The following is a 17500-nucleotide window of genomic DNA, read 5'->3' as shown; positions in this document are numbered from 1 at the left end:
CAATGTCACCTTGGATCCGGATCCAAATTGTGTACATGACAGGTGGACAGACAGGGCATGCAAATCACCCACATGCTTGGCCGAACATAAAGCCAAAAGCAATGCCGTTTTACATGAAAGTAAATCATATCCAACGGACTCCAAAGGTTCAAAAGGCGTGTCACACAAGGCGTCCAAAACCATCACAAGGTCCCAGGAGGGAACCATAGATCTACTCACAGGCCGTTTACGACACACACCCTTCATAAAACGCACAACCAAAGGATGCTCCTGGTGTTTTCCCATCAAAACCAACAAGGCATGCCGAAATGGCAGATAAGTAAACTTAAATTGTGGAGAAGGAACGACCCTTATCCAGCAATTCCTGTAAAAACGTCAATATATCCACGATGGAGTTCTGGAAAGGAACAATCGCTCTTTCCTCACACCATGTTTCAAATAGCCGCCATTTAAACGTGCATAGTCCCTGTGTGGAGACTGCTCCGGCACTCTGGATTGTGTCAATTACACTCAGGTAAACATCAGGTAATCCTCCCATCATGAGGTTAGTCCTTTCAGGGGCCAGACCCACAGGTCCCAAATCTCCGGTCATGGGTGCCATATCTGGCCCTGGGCCTGGGACAACAGATCCCTGCGTACGGGGATGTGCCGAGGGCGCCCCGTCAGTAAGCAAACGATATCCGCGAACCACAGTTTCTTGGGCCAGCGGGGAGCCACGGGTATCACGGTCAGCCCCTCCTGACGCACGCGCTCCACCGCGGGCTGAATCAACTCCACGGGAGGGAATGCGTAAAGCGGTGTTCGAGGCCACAGATGTGCAAGTGTCTATTCCTAGCGGTGCGTTCACGTCCCGTAGCGACAAGAACAGAGGACAATGCGCATTTTCCCTTGAGGCGAACAGATCGATGTCGGCCCTGCCGAAACGTTCCCATATCTGGGAGATCACCCATGGGTGTAGTCTCCATTCCCTCGCCTGGTTCCCCCTGGAGAGGAGGTCCGCTCCACTGTTCAATATTTCGGAACGTGAGTGGTCCTGAGAGATAAGAGGTCCATGTCAGTAGAGTGTGGATAGAGAGAGAAGTGGAAGCGACCGTGTGCCCCGTCTGTCTGTACCAGGACAAGGTGACCTGCCAAAACCCTATCTTGTGCGGACCACAGTGGACCTGAAGTTTCTCCAGAGCGGAGCTGAACGGCCCCGTAGGCTCGATGGGTTGGTGGAGAAACTCTCCAGTAGCTCCATCAGGGTCAGTTGCTGGGCTATCACGGTTTCAGCCACGCCTTTTCCCGGTGCGGCGGCAGCTGTGCCAGAGACACAAAGGATAAAGGCAGCTGACCTACAGACCTCATCTAAGATGTGTGACTCCTTCTTGTTTCGGGCCTCCTGGAGGTCCCGTAACATCTCCGCTCGGTAGGCTTGAAGCATGGAGGCGGTACTTAGCGCACGAGCAACCAGCTTACTCCGCCGACACCGCTTACTCAGGAGGGTTTAGAGCTAGCCAGGTTAGCTTTAGGGGCCAAGTGGGTAGGCAGGGTCTCGTCCATTGCAGGAATGTTAGTGAGGCCGACGGTCTCCATTCCTTCTAGGTCCAAAAACTGGGATAATGGAAGAGAGAGAGGAGCTTTCGGAGATGGCCAGGAGCGAGTGAGCTCCAAAACGAAGTGGGAAAACGCAGGCAGGCGGCGTGTGAACAGCAGCTGCTGCACCGTGAGGCAGAACGGGTCTGATCTGACCAGCTGAAGTGGCTCTGGTCTGTTGTTATCTGAGCGGTGAAGCGGCACTGAGCCGAAACACATCTACACTCTCCATCTTGTCCGGCTTCAGTCTGCAGCTTTTCTGTACGGCTCAGCTGGGCGAAGCCGCAGAACCTGCTGGTTCCTCTGGTTCCTCTGGTTCCTCTGGTTCCTCTGGTTCCTCTGGCCGGAGAAACGCTTTGTTAACACAGAAGGTCCAACAGAAGAAGTCGTAGTGAAACTGATGTTATGGATATTTCGGTTCATCAGGTATCTTTATAATTGGGAGATGATCTGTCAGACTGACATCACAGGTGTTAACATGACATCACTGCAGCAGAGTTAGTGGCTGCAGCAGGTTGACTCAGGTTACACTGCATGCTGCGGTCAGCTGGTACAGCAAACCCTCCATCACACACACACACACACACACACACATCCCCCCACATACACACACACATGCACACACACATCACACCACAGACCCAGCTTCCCGTTCCTGTAGTTTATTTCTATCTGAATTGTTTTCCTGGCAGCTGAGACTCGTTCTGTTCTAATTTGGTTTGGTTTCAGTTTCTAGGTAATTCAGTTCTATTGAGATAAAACTGTTGATGACCAATAATTTAATAGATAATAGTCACATTATCAATAGTTTTATAGATAATAGTCACATGACCAATAGTCTGAACTCAGCTGGCTGCAGCGCTGCAGAGCTGAGCGCTTCACAAAATACTCAATCTATAATTGATAAGACGTCCGAACACACACACACACACACACACACACACACACACACACACACACACACGCACACACACACACACAGACACACACACAGACACACACTCAGGGTTTCTCTGCTCATTAAAGTTGTATGAAGCAGAGATCAGCTGAACAAACAGACTGCAGCTTCACTGTCATCTAATAATAATAGTAATTAGTAATAATAATAATGTTTAATAAATGTTTTTAACATATCAAGGAGATAAAAATAGAACATCCATCCATCCACCTGTCCCTGTCTAATAATTAGAATAATTATCTAATGACTAATAATTATCCATCACTTAGTCAATCATAATTAATAATAATAAATTTGACCATTTCAATGCCAAAAAATGCCAAAACTCTCCACTGAAACAGTCAAATAATAATAACAAAAGTAATTAGAATGATAATAATAATAATAATAATAATAATAATAATAATAATAATAATAACATTCATGCATGTGTCTCATTAGAATCAGTTCAGGTTCAGCTCCCATAGAGAAAAGTGTAACATTGATCAATTCTATAATCAATATGGAATCAATAAAACTGCATCAGATCAGACTGCAGCAGACTGGACATTATTGAACTACTCCAAAGCAGTTGAACATGCATGAGAATAAAAGAGGGAACAAGAAATATCACTGCCAACTAAATATTAACTATAAGATACTATCATTATTATTATTATTATCATTATTATTATTATTATTATTATTGTTGAACTGAATGCTGCTGTTTCTCTTCCTGTTTCTGCTGTTCAGTTCTTCAGCCTCTCCTCCCTCCGCCTGCAGCAGCTCCTGTTTTATTCACTGTTTATTATTTTGGGGCTTTTTGACTTCATCACGATCCTTCTTTGTTTTTTGTTGAGATAATTTTTGGGATATTTTTGCTCTTAATCGACGGTTCAAAGTAGAGAGACACAGGAACTGAGAGAGAGATGACATGTCGAACCCAGGACATCCCGTTTACATGACGTTTACATGACGTTTGTTTACATCACGTTTACCTCACGTTTACCTCACGTTTACATGACGTTTACATGACGTTTGTTTACATCACGTTTACCTCACGTTTACCTCACGTTTACATGACGTTTACATCCCGTTTACATCAGGTTTACCTCATGTTTAGATCACATTTACATGGTTCGAGCCTCAGCCAGCTGCTCCGGCAGGACGTCCCGGCTCGGTGTTTTGTTCAGAGACTCTCTGACTCTCTGCTCTCACTGCGAATCGAACCCGAGCCTCTGTCTGGGAGACGAGCTCCAACAACCGGACCGCCGGACGCCGCTGTCATCCATCACACAGGCAGATAAACACGGGAAACTGAACTCTGACCTGTCAATCATTTATTCAATTTGTCATTTCATCTTCTCAGTCTCATGCTGTTCCTGCAGACAGATGAAGGAGGAAGTGAAACCTCCTCAGTCCGCTGCCTCTCATATATTCTCTATTTCAGGAAACAGCGTAGGGAAGTGAAGCGGAGGATCATGTGACTCCAGCAGACTGACTGCTGACTGTCACATGTACAAGATCAAAATGTGGTCGATGCGTTACGCCAAGTTCCTTCTTTAAGATCAGTTTGTTTAAAGCTTCACAGAAAAGTAAGTTACACACAGATATCGATGGATCATTTTGTACAAAGATTCAGGTTGTGTTCTTTGAGAAAGACGACAACGCCGCGCTGAATCTCTTCTTTCTGCTGGAAGAAAACGTTCCACAGCTGCTGGAAGAAAGAAGTCTTGGAGCTCAGCTCTACCAGAGGAACAGAAGATGGAAAGAAGAAGAAGAAGTAGAAGAAGAGGAAGAAGAAGAAGCAGAAGAAGAAGATGATAATCTGCAGAGAAGGCAGAAGACCAGACAGACTCTTTTAAGATTTAAGATTAAGACTTTTCAAAACTTTGTTAATGTTTCCTAGAATTGGATTTAAAACCAATTTACAAGCCTAAATAAAAACCCTCCGTCCCAAACTGCACTTCAGCTGCACAGGATCCATGACTTTAGTCCAGGAGGTTTAAATCAATATTCCACTTAGTTTTAACATGGACTTATTTGAAAACCACAATATAAACTACTAACCAAGATCGGATTTTTACTTCCCATTCATTTGAATGGAAACTGACATCGAACACGTTGGTGAACAGATTCAGCATCAGATCTGCTGCTGTGAGTCCAGCTGACTGTGAGAACACAGAGGAGGGATACCATTCAGGGTTTGGTCTGGCAATTTTGGTAGAAAGATAATAATAATAATAATAATTATAAGAAGAAGAAGAAGAAGAAGAAGAAGAGACGCCTGAGGAAGAAACATCACCAAACTCATCTGCTGTCAGACTGTAGATTTCCACGACGCTTCAAGTGAACTGAACTGTTCTCATCAGATGTGAAGCAGCTGAGTCTGTTTGGGTTTCTATTCCTGAGCGGACAGGAAGTGGAGCTGCTGACAGAAGTTCCACGTCACCGCTCAGCTTCACCGCAGACTCACCGCAGGTTCACCACAGGTTCTCCACGGCCGGCAGAGAGAACCACGCTTCCTAATTTGGTCAGAAGAAAACGTTGGTGAAGCTTCAGCTGTCAGACTGAAACCTGAAGTGTTCTGCTCCGACGACAAAACACGTCTGAGTGAGGAAGAGAGGAACCAGGACAGAGAAGAAGAAAAGGAGGTTCTACTGTAAAGGTTACTGTTCACTCAACAGTCCAAGGTTCTCTGCAGTTTCAGCAGGAGAGTCCCTCATGTCTCTTCAGGTCCTTCCTTCCAGACTTTTCCACACAGCAGCAGCTGATGTGGATCCTGCAGCTTCAGGTCTCTGCTCACTGGTTATCGCTGAGTATGAAAACCTCAGAACACCAAGAACAGAGGAACGCTGCTTTGGCTTGTGGGCGGAACAATGGAGAACAACGAAAAACCCAAGCCACGCCCCCTTCCGTACAAAAATGAAAAAGCCTTTATGAATGTTTCTGACGCACGGAACGAGTTCTGGTGATTTTGGTGTTTTCACTTCAGTTGAAGGATTTCATGTTCCTCTGTGGACTGATGGAACCATTTCAGAACCCAGTGGTGCGTCCAGGTGGATCAGCGGTCTAGGTATAAAGGTTCTAACAGAAGACATTCTCTGGTTTATAAAGGTTCTATCAGAGGATGTTCCCTGGTTATAAAGGTTCTAACGGAGGTTGTTCTCTGGTTATAAAGGTTCTAACGGAGGTTGTTCTCTGGTTATAAAGGTTCTATCAGAGGTTGTTCCCTGGTTATAAAGGTTCTAACGGAGGTTGTTCTCTGGTTATAAAGGTTCTATGAGGACGTTCCCTGGTTATAAAGGTTCTATGAGGACGTTCCCTGGTTATAAAGGTTCTATGAGGACGTTCCCTGGTTATAAAGGTTCTATCAGAGGATGTTCCCTGGTTATAAAGGTTCTATGAGGATGTTCTCTGGTTATAAAGGTTCTATGAGGACGTTCCCTGGTTATAAAGGTTCTATGAGGACGTTCCCTGGTTATAAAGGTTCTATGAGGACGTTCCCTGGTTATAAAGGTTCTATGAGGACGTTCCCTGCGGTCCGGTGGAACAGTGACACCGGAGCTGTTCTCTCACAGGAGGCTGAAACTCGACTCCTGCTGGGAGGGAAGAAAGTGGAGGAGGAACTTTCTTTGTTTACCAGAGAACCGGCGGTCCAAACAGAGAGCGGCGGAACACGAGCAGATAACATCAGCACAAAGCAGAAACTCAACCACAGACACACACACACACACACACACACACACACACACACACACACACACACTCACTCACACACACACACACACACACACACACACACACACACACACACTCACACACTCACACACACACACACACACACACACACACACACACACACACTCACACTCACTGAGGAGATCCATTTGGTTCAGCAATGACAGAACCAGTCTCTCTCTCTCTCTCTCTCTCTCTCTCTCTCTCTCTCTCTGTCTCTCTCTCTCTCTCTCTCTCTCTCTCTGTCTGAAGCTTCCTGAAGTCAAAACCAGCAGAGAATAATCTGATCTGGATCTGCTTTATAGGATACAAAGATACATGATACTCTGTACTGTAGTAGTAGTAGTAGTGTAGTAGTAGTAGTAGTGTAGTAGTAGTAGTAGTGTAGTAGTAGTAGTAGTGTAGTAGTAGTGGTGTAGTAGTGTAGTAGTAGTGTAGTACAGCTGTTGATCTGGGAGTAGTACTGAGTTTGTACTTGTATCAGCAGCATGTCCAGATCTACTTTGTCACAAAGTGGTTTCCTATTTGCCATCATGTCTGGAAGTCAGAGCTGGTCATGCAGTACTGGAGCAGTACTGTAGTAGTACTGCGGTAGTATGTTAGCAGTACTGCAGTAGTATCGTAGTAGTACTGTAGTGTATGCTGTAGTACATGTTGAGGTGGAACATGGAGGACAGGATCAATAAAACATGGAGGCAGTTTGTATGTTTGTCAGAGGCTGTTTGAATGTTTTGTGTTTGTGGTTCTGACTGGATGATGAGTCCACTCTAACTGTGGTTCTGCGGTTCTGTGGTTCTGTGGTTTGTCTGAATGAACCAGACACTGTTGTCTAACTGTCCAATCAGCAGCCAGGGTTTGGCCTCAGAGTTTGGACCCTCCGGGCCTCCGTACCTCTCCCTGTCAGCAGCTGGCAGCAGCCACAGGTCAGCAGTACTCACTAGTACTGAGTACTTATTCAGAAGTACTCAGCAGTACTTATTCAGAAGTATTCAGCAGTGGCAGTGGTGGCCTAAAGGTTAGAGAAGCGAGCTTGTGACCGGAAGGTCGTCGGTTCAATCCCCCGGACCGGCAGGATAAATCTGGGTGGGGAAAGTGAAAAGCAGCGCTTGCCCCTCCCTCATTACCACCACTGAGGTGCCCTTGAGCAAGACCTTAACCCCAACCGCTCCAGTGGAGCTGCTCAGTGGCAGCAGATCAGACTGTGGTTGTACTGGTCAGCTTCCAGGTGTGAATGTGTGTAAATGTGATCAGGGCGTTCCTGAAAAAGAGAGCATTGCTCTCAGTGAAACTCCCCTGAATAAATAAAGGTTAAAAAAAAAAAAAAAAAAGCAGTATTCAGCTGTACTCAGCGGTACTCAGCAGTACTCAGCACTTACTAGTAATGAGTAGTACTCAGTAGTACTCAGTAGTACTCAGTAGTACTAACTGTTGCAGAGTGTAAATGATAAATCAGTTCAGGTTTCTTAAAAAGCTGCACTGTCCCTTTAAATTCATCACAGTAGTGAGGTTAACGAGCAGGGATGACATCATCCAGAGAGACAGACAGGTAGACAGACCTGTCTGTCTCTCTGCCTGTCTGTGTGTCAGCGTGTCTCACCTCCTTCTCAGAGATGAACAGCTGGTCTCCTCTCAGCATCATGTATCTGTTCTTCCAGATTTCTCTGAAGATCCCTCTTCCACAGAACCTGCGGATCCAACCCTGCTTCTCCTGCTGGGGGCCGGGCGGGACGTCCTGCGGGCCCTGAGGATGAGACGGGCAGGGGTGAGACGGGCAGGGGGTGAGACGGGCAGGGGGTGAGACGGACAGGGGGTGAGACGGGCAGGGGGTGAGACGGGCAGGGGGTGAGACGGGCAGGGGGTGAGACGGACAGGGGGTGAGACGGGCAGGGGGTGAGACGGACAGGGAGTGAGACGGGCAGGGGGTGAGATGGGCAGCGGGTGAGACGGGCAGGGGGTGAGACAGGCAGGGGGTGAGACAGGCAGGGGCGGGGCTCCGTCTGTCACTCACGACCTGCCTCCACTGCTGATTGGATTTTCACCAAACTTAAAGGAATAATTCACCCAAAGATTCTGTCATCATCTATTACTGTGATGTCACTCTATGTGTAGCAGTGTAAACAGGAAGTGGGACAGCGTAAACAGGAAGTGGGGAAAATTCATATGAACATGCAAACACCCAAAAACACCGAAGTGAAGATTTGTTGTGAATCTGTCTTTTCCTCTCTGTGATCGTTGGATTCTGCTGCAGCTGACTGGAGGAACTTTATGGTCATTTTTTGTTCTTTTTGGAACTCTAAAGAACCTAAAGACCCTAAAGACCCTAAAGACCCTAAAGAACCTAAAGAACCTAAAGACCCTAAAGACCCTAAAGACCCTAAAGAACCTAAAGAACCTAAAGACCCTAAAGAACCTAAAGAACCTAAAGAACCTAAAGAGCCTAAAGAGCCGGACCGACTGACTGCAGCCTCCTGTGTGTTTTATGGACTAACAGACATGAGGGGGAGGAGAGAGGTGAGTTTTATTTTGGGTGAACTGTTCCTTTAAGGGAACGCCGCTGGTTCTGACATCTTTAACCTGCAGGAGGCGCCGCAGCTGGTTCAGCATCAAACCCGCTCTGATTGGCTCAAGGCTCACTACGAGGAGACGAGCTCGCTGCTGATTGGCTCAGTCTGGATTCAGTTTGTTAGAGTTCAGATGCCGGTTTTCATTTACTTTCTATCTTCCTGGAGAGTTTAGTTTGAATCTCTAGTTTCATGTTTAGTTTTATTGTTTCATGTCTTCAGCGCTGAGTCATTTCTACTGAAGTCATATTTCAATATTTCTGTTTGATTTCAGGCAGCAAATACAGTTTCAGTTCAGTGTCTCAGACAGTCTCAGAGGGTCTGGACTGAACCTGCTGCCTGTCTGCCTGTCTGTCTGCCTGCCTGCCTGCCTGTCTGTCTGTCTGTCTGTCTGCCTGTCTGTCTGCCTGTCTGTCTGTCTGCCTGTCTGCCTGTCTGTCTGTCTGTCTGTCTGTCTGTCTGTCTGTCTGTCTGCCTGTCTGTCTGCCTGTCTGTCTGCCTGCCTGTCTGTCTGTCTGCCTGCCTGTCTGCCTGCCTGCCTGCCTGCCTGTCTGTCTGTCTGTCTGTCTGTCTGCCTGTCTGTCTGCCTGCCTGCCTGTCTGCCTGCCTGTCTGTCTGTCTGTCTGTCTGTCTGCCTGCCTGCCTGTCTGTCTGTCTGTCTGCCTGCCTGCCTGCCTGCCTGTCTGTCTGTCTGTCTGTCTGTCTGTCTGTCTGTCTGTCTGCCTGTCTGCCTGCCTGCCTGTCTGTCTGCCTGTCTGTCTGCCTGCCTGCCTGTCTGTCTGTCTGTCTGTCTGCCTGCCTGCCTGTCTGTCTGTCTGTCTGTCTGTCTGTCTGTCTGCCTGCCTGCCTGTCTGTCTGTCTGTCTGTCTGCCTGTCTGTCTGCTCTCACTCTTCTTCAACTGAAAGAACATGAACTTGATGAGTTTCATGTTTCATTTTTATTTCAGTTGACTGAAAGTTTCCTTCTCAGCTTCAGTGCAGATTGAAGTCAGACTGTCCGTTCACCAGCTGACAGATTCATGATCATCAAACTGACGTCACGTCACACATGCAAAAAACATCTATTTGCATACGCTCTAACAACATGTTAATATTGAAATACATGGAAATCACATATAGAAAAATCTTGTACGTGTTAATGTTCATGTATGTACAATATATGGAGGAAATGCATGTTGATATTACAAAAATGGTCACTTTCATATTCTACATGTATTTACTGGAATATATTTAAATTTTATCAGAGAATATATTCTGAAATATTCTATCTGATATTTACTGATATTTTAAAACAGGACAGATTATAGAGAAATAGATTTCCTGACAGTCTGACTCATGCTGCTGCTCAGAGGACTTTTAAAGAAAAGGAAGCAGAAATGTTTCTGTTTCTGCTGCTGGGCTTCAGTAACTACATGGAGCTGTAATAACACTGTAATAACACTGTAATAACGCTGTAATAACGCTGTAATAACGCTGTAATAACACTGTAATAACGCTGTAATAACCTGGAGGTCTGCAGCCTCATTGAGATTCACACTGAGACTCTGAGTCTTTTGTGATGGAGATTCAGTCACATTCCTCCGGCTCCTCTGTCTGATTTAAAACCTGCAGACCCGGAGTCAGCTGACCGGTCAAATCAAACCGGTGAGATGATCAGAGAGTTGAGAGAAAGTGATGAGGACAAACAGCCCAGTGTTCAGTAACAGTGTTCAGTAAAGAGAAAGAGAAGAAACACAAGTCAACTCTATTTCCAGAGCAGCGTCAGTCTGTCAGCCTGCAGACCAGCAGACCCGCAGACCTGCAGACCAGCAGACCCGCAGACCTGCAGACCAGCAGACCAGCAGACCCGCAGACCTGCTCAGGCTGATCTGGGTTCCAGACAGGCAGGTTGTGTGTGTGTTTCCTCCTGTGGTGAGGAGAGTTTGTCTCGGAGTGAAACCGGAGCTGCAGCAGCTACTTGACGTTAAGCAGATCAGACTCCTGACAGAGTGAACTCAGCAGTTCTGTTCTCCTTTATTACAGATGTTCTCCTTAAATATATCCTTTTATTTTTGTTTTTTAGTCGTTTACTTTTCGGCGACTTTACATTTCTCACATAGCATCTCAACACGTCGTCAACACGGGCTTTTATTTTGAAAGTTACAACCGGAAGTCAAGACTCACGCTAGCCAGAGCGCGAGGATAATACCGGACTTAGGCGATTTTACCTTCAAAATAAAATGAATAAAAATCCTCCCCGCTTTTGTTCCTCGGGCGGCGTTTTAACGTTATAAAACCAAACGGTGTCCGCCGTCGGTAACCGGTACCGGCTCCGCTAACACTCACCCGTTTCCCGGAGTTGTTCTTCTTCATCCTGGCGGCTGACGGGCTCCCGGCAGCGAACCGACTTCACACACTTTCCCGTTATTTCTGCACAATAGCTCCGGTGCCGAGCCGCGGGTTGAACCGGTTCGACGGAGCGGGAGGAGGTGAAGCTCCAGCAGGAGGACCGGAGCTTCGGATCCTCGGTGTGGCTCCGGTCCGCTCGGCTCGGTCGTGTCGCTGCTGCCGGGCGGCGGTGCGCTGTGTCCGGCCGGGAGCGTCGCGCTGCTGCGGAGTGTCGCGGTGTCCGGTGACTCTCCGCCTCCAGACTCTGATGCTGCTCAGCGGCTCCTCGGCAGCACGGCAGCCCCCCCTACCGGAGAGAGAGAGAGAGAGAGAGAGAGAGAGAGAGAGAGAGAGGGAGAGAGAGAGAGAGAGAGAGAGAGAGAGAGAGGGAGAGAGAGAGAGAGAGAGAGAGGGAGAGAGAGAGGGAGGGAGGGAGAGAGAGAGAGAGAATGAGAGAGAGACAGCTTCACTGACTCACTCACTCTCTCTCCCCCCCCCCCTCTCTCTCTCTCTCTCTCTCTCTCTCTCTCTCTCCTCTCTCTCTCTCTCTCTCTCTCTCCCTCTCTCTCTCTCTCTCTCTCTCTCCCTCTCTCCCAGTCTTCCCTGTCTCTCTCTACTTTGAACTGTCTAATAAAGGCGAAAATGCAAAAAAAAAAAAAAGTCTTCACATTTGTAACATTTGAGAATACGTGACTCTTCAGAAAAGTGCTATTCAAAGTATTTTGTATATTTTATGCTGTAGAAAACTATTTATGATTATTTATGAATATTATGATTATTATTATTATTATTATACCATTTACAGCCTACTGTAAGATTGAATTATTAATGTAGTCAGTGTGTCATGTTCATATTTATAGAGTAAGAACTGACATATTCTTATAAATCCTGTCTGTCAGAATAAAGTGAGATGAAGCTGCAGTGAGACTGAAGTCAAGCTCCCATGATTCCCTCTGTCCCTGACCTCTGACCTCTGACCTCTGTCCCCCTCCAGCAGACTGGTATCTGATGAGAGAGATCCAGTCAGCAGGAAGACATGTGAGTCCATGACACAGCATCATGTGTGTGTGTGTGTGTGTGTGTGTGTGTGTTTACAGGAAGTGAGGCCAGGCCGTTTTTCTACAGAAGAAGAATGATGTCAGCGCTGAGCTGCTGACAGATGAAATGATGAAAAAGATGAAAATTACACAATTAGTGATTTTCTTGTGAGGAAAAGTACCATCCAGAATCTGTCAGCAGACAGTCAGCTTCACTCGAGTCCCAAGTCAGGCTCAAGTCTTGAGGCTCAAGTCTCAAGTCTAAATGTAGACCAGCAAGTCAAGTCAGAACAAATCAATTATCATCATTAATATCTTAAAGAAAACTAAATATCTAGGACTTTTCAATGCAATATGGTTTTAATAGGATAAAAACTTAAGAAGAAGGTGAGAGCATCATGAGTTTGATTTCTATAATCAGTTTCAACTTCAATAAATTCAATCATTCCATACAAATTCAGAAAACAGAATTTAAATTCAGTCGTCTGCTGGAACAAATCTCATCACTTTCAATCTAAGTCATTTACACAAACACAAGATCTTTGGACTTTTGTTAGAAGACTTGATTGTCTTACTGTGAAAATAAATGATAATTTTGTTTTTATTGTCTTGGATGCCGACGAGTGTTGTATTTATGGTAAATCCCATATAACATGAAGTTATCTTGTTACATCACTTCCTCTGTGTTGGGAAAATATTCTTCTTATTCTGATTCTTCTGTAAATCTGTTTTTAATTCATACAAGCATACACACACACACACACACACACACACACACACACACACACACACAGTGTCTCATCAGCAGTAAGCCTCTGTTCAGTCGGTGTTAATTACACTGCAGACATGATCTCTGCTCCCAATCCCTCCGTCCAAATCCCTCCATCCCTTTGTCTCTTTGTCTCTCATCCATTTCTCCCCCCACCCCCCTTTATCCTTCTGTCCTTAAATCCATCCATCTATCCCTCTATCCCCCCCCCCCCCCCCTATCCCTCTAAATCTCTCTCTCTATCCCCCATTAAGGAGCCTCAGTCCCAGAACAGGAGCTGGTGTGACCCAGTAAGAGAGAGAGAAACAGAGAGAGAGAGACAGAGACAGAGAGAGAGACAGAGAGAGAGAGAGAGACAGAGAGAGAGACAGAGACAGAGAGAGAGACAGAGAGAGAGAGAGAGACAGAGAGAGAGAGACGGAGCTTATAGTTAGAGACAGACACGGTGTGTTTACAAACAAGTGAGATGAGAATTTTGGTGAATTTTTTGAAATGTCACAAAAAATAAAATGTAGATTTGTTGCATTTGAGTTGCATGTCGGTTAGTGTCGGTTAGTGTCAGTTGGTGTCGGTTGATGTAGGTTAGTGTCGGTTGGTGTTGGTTAGTGTTGGTTAGTGTCGGTTAGTGTCGGTTAGTGTCGGTTAGTGTCGGTTGATGTTGGTTAGTGTCGGTTAGTGTCGGTTAGTGTCGGTTGATGTTGGTTAGTGTCGGTTAGTGTCGGTTAAGGCCCTGACACACCAATGTCGGGCCGTCGGTAAGCGGCGGTGTCCCTAGTTTTTGCGGTGTGTCCCGCACCGTCGGCACTAGTCGGACCCTGTCGGCGGCTTTTCGGCCGATTGAGCGTGTCGAATCGGCGTCGGAGCCCGTCGGTGAGAGAGATCACTCTGATTGGTAGTTCGTGTTTTGCCTCTGGATGATTGGACCGATAAATTCCTTCAACATGTGGAACTGAACAGGAAAGAGCCGAGCGAAATTTTTAAAATCGGAGGTTTCATTTATCTCCAGCTCTCGACACAGGTTCGGGAAAGCCCCTCGAGCCTGTCGCTGGAGTAACGTTATTCATGATTTCACCCATTTAGTGCGGTTTCTCCTTATTTTTCGCCTCCGCCTCTTCCTTTCTTCTTCCACAACCAAAAGACCAAGGGCTGACAACGCCAGTGCCATTTGCAACTTCTTATCAGACATAAGGTTATTTCCCCTCACGCAGGCGCAGAACGTACGTGCTAGTTGGCCGTCGGCTGTAGTCTTTGCGGTGTGTTCAAGTGCAACTTTCTGGACCGGACGCAGGCGAGGTGAGGCGACGCAACAGTCGGCCTTCGTCGCCGCTGGTTCTTTGACGTCGGTTTGGTGTGTCAGGGCCTTTAGTGTTGGTTGGTGTTGGTTGGTGTTGGTTAGTGTTGGTTAGTGTTGGTTAGTGTTGGTTGGTGTTGGTTGGTGTCGGTTGGTGTCGGTTAGTGTCGGTTGGTGTCGGTTGGTGTTGGTTAGTGTTGGTTGGTGTTGGTTAGTGTCGGTTGGTGTTGGTTGGTGTTGGTTGGTGTTGGTTAGTGTTGGTTGGTGTTGGTTGGTGTTGGTTAGTGTCGGTTAGTGTCAGTTGGTGTCGGTTAGTGTTGGTTGGTGTTGGTTAGTGTTGGTTGGTGTCGGTTGGTGTTGGGCAGGTTGTTCTGTTTTTCTGTCAGTGTGTCATGTTTCCAGTGTCTGAACTCGGTCATGTGACAGCATGACTGAGTTCAGCAGTCAGACTTTATCTGGAAGTCAAACCTGTCAGCTGACTGGAATGTGTCACTGAAACGATGATTCTCCAACAGTGTGAAATGTCCGGAGATATTCAGAGTCGGGGTCTAGGGACGTGGAGTCGGGGTTAAAGTTCAAGTTAAAGTCTGAAGAGACGCAGCAGAGACACTCTGAACACCGACTGTCTGTCTGCTGACAGCTGAGGATCAATATTGGACTGAACAAATAAAGTGTTAACAACAGAGACTATGTTGGAAATAAGGTAGTACTGTTTGTAGATAGTTAATGAGGTAGTTAATGAGGTTATATTGTTTGCAGATGGTTATTGAGGTAGTATTGTTTGCAGATAGTTATTGAGGTAGTATTGTTTGCAGATAGTTATTGAGGTAGTATTGTTTTTTGATAGTAAATGAGGTAGTTAGTTAGTTTATTGTCCCCGGGGGGAAATTCTTTTCCACAAAACTGTACATCATAAGGAGAACCAACAATACACTTTACACACATCATCACACAACACTACCAGGCAGTAACAATACGTAAGGTATAACACAGCAGCACATAGTAGTGGCGGGCAAAAACAACATAAAAAAACAACATAAAAAGACAAGACTCATAGTTCCTCAGCGAGTCTCCCTGTTTAGGGCTGCTGTGGCTGCGGGTATCAGGCTTTTGCCAAAGCGAGCCCTTCTGCACCTCAGGGTGCCGTACCTGCGCCCAGAGGGCAGTACAGGGAAGTGGCGATTGAGTGGGTGTGTGACGTCCTGAGCTATTGTATTTGCAATGCGTGTGATGGCCTTACAGTTGAGCTCTGAGAGGTTGGCAGTGGGGAGACCGATTATCTTGGCAGCAGTGTTGGTCATGTGTGTAAGTTTAACCCGGTTTGTGACAGAGAGCATGTTAAAGAGACAGGTGGAGCAGTAGAGCAGGATGGGTCGGACAATACTTTGGTACAGCAGTAGGAGGAGACGGGGGGCGACACAGAGTCCTTTGAGTTTACGGATGGCTGATAGTCTTTGATGGCTCCTGTTTTGAATGTCCTTTGTGTGATGGTCAAAGCTGAGTTTATTGTCCAGTGTGATTCTGAGATATTTGAAGCTGTCAACTATTTCAGCGGTTTCGTTATTGACGAGGATGGGATGCTGGGGTGACGGGGTACCTATTACTAGTTCTTTTGTTTTCCTGACATTGAGATGAAGGTAATTACGCTCACACCACTGGGTGAAGTGTGCAACAGTGTTATGATAGTCCAGAACAGAATGGTTATCTGTGAGAAAAGCGAGAACGGCAGTGTCGTCAGAGTATTTGAGGTAAGTGGTGGTGGGTGAGGGCTGGTGCAGAGGAACGGGCAGAGGAACGGGCTCAGCACACAACCTGCCGTGTCCGGTGTTGGTGGTGAGTGCAGGTGATGCTGTGCCTACCCGAACTGCTTCAGGTAGTATTCTTTGCAGGTAGCTAATGACGTATTATTGTTTGCAGGAAGTTAATGGGGTAGTGTTGTTTGTAGATAGTTAATGAGGTAGTATTCTTTGTCGATAGTAAATGAGGTAGTATTGTTTGTAGATAGTTAATGAGGTAGTATTCTTTGTCGATAGTAAATGAGGTAGTATTGTTTGCAGATAGTTATTGAGGTAGTATTGTTTGTAGATAGTTAATGAGGTAGCATTGTTTGCCGATAGTAAATGAGGTAGTATTATTTGCAGGTAGCTAATGAGGTAGTATTGTTTGCAGATGGTTAATGAGGTAGTATTGTTTGTCAATAGTAAATGAAGTAGCATTGTTTGCAGGTAGCTAATGAGTAGGGTTGGGCATCGAGAACCGGTTCCAAATTAGAACCGGTTCCAAAATTCCGATTCCAAAGGAATCATTAAGACATTTTAATTTCGATTCTGCTTATCGGTTCCTAAACAAATTTCACTCGCGCTAGTTTCAGTTTCTGTTTCCGATGGATGTCCCGAGTCCCAACAAATATCTGTAAAACACTAAAATGTCCCGGTTTTCAACATTCACTACCAAATTGTCCCGGTTTTCACCACAATTAAAATAATAATAATAGTATTATACTTGTTTTCAGCGCTTACATAGACATAGTTTAGCATGTTCTGTCCCGCTCATTATTACCTAACCCAATCAAAAAACATAAACAATGCACCACGCGTCTGAATTCAACACTGATTTGTCTGTATGTGTGTCAATCAATCAATATGTCGTTGTCAAGGCTGTTGCTAGCCTGTGACAAAACAAAGACAAAACATCATTTTTCGTTTGCTGCGGCTCTGTCCATGGTGTTGAACGGTGCAGTCAGGTGTGCTAAGTGCTGAAATAACTGTCCCCCATCCTGATGAAAACGCCTATGGTGCGTGCATAAGTGCATACATGTGCGTGTGCATGAACGTGCGGTACACTTAAGGGTCCCGGTTTGGGGGTCTGAAAATGTGGTCACCCTATTATGAATGAAATTGTGATTGTGAAACTGAAGTGAACTGCCTATGTTGTACAACAGAAGTTTGTGGATTGGAGCATTAAGTTGATTTCATAAGCTTTACTCTATGATCAGGAACGCTCATAGAATTAGCATAAAGGTAATTTTATCTTGACGTTATTCATAGGTCAGGTTTTTTGAGTTGGAGTCCTCTTAAGACGGTCCGAGACTTCAGAGGAGATCTCAGAGACTTCAGAGGAGATCTCAGAGACTTCAGAGGAGATCTCAGAGATTCCAGAGAAACCCTTTTCCAGTACTGGATGGCGAGCGCAGCCCACAAGATACAGAACCTGTTGCCTGCA

At 46.0% G+C, this 17500-nt stretch overlaps 1 protein-coding gene across 2 annotated transcripts in view; it reads right to left on the bottom strand.

Moving 5' to 3' along the window:
- The window catches only part of plekho1b (pleckstrin homology domain containing, family O member 1b), a 19878-nt gene extending 8572 nt beyond the window's left edge, over window positions 1–11306 (bottom strand). For both annotated transcript variants that reach the window (XM_071914125.2, XM_071914126.2), the window contains exons 1-2: window positions 11140–11306; window positions 7851–7994 (exon numbers count right to left, since the gene is read on the bottom strand). In XM_071914125.2, the coding sequence (XP_071770226.2) occupies window positions 7851–7994; window positions 11140–11166 (171 nt within the window). In that variant the 5' untranslated portion in view covers window positions 11167–11306. The remainder of the gene's footprint in view (window positions 1–7850; window positions 7995–11139) is intronic.
- Between the last annotated feature and the right edge of the window lie 6194 nt (window positions 11307–17500).

This window comes from Centroberyx gerrardi, chromosome 12 (assembly GCF_048128805.1).
Source record: "Centroberyx gerrardi isolate f3 chromosome 12, fCenGer3.hap1.cur.20231027, whole genome shotgun sequence".
NCBI classification, from domain to species: Eukaryota; Metazoa; Chordata; class Actinopteri; order Beryciformes; family Berycidae; genus Centroberyx; species Centroberyx gerrardi.
This window is presented reverse-complemented; position numbering and strand designations above follow the sequence as displayed.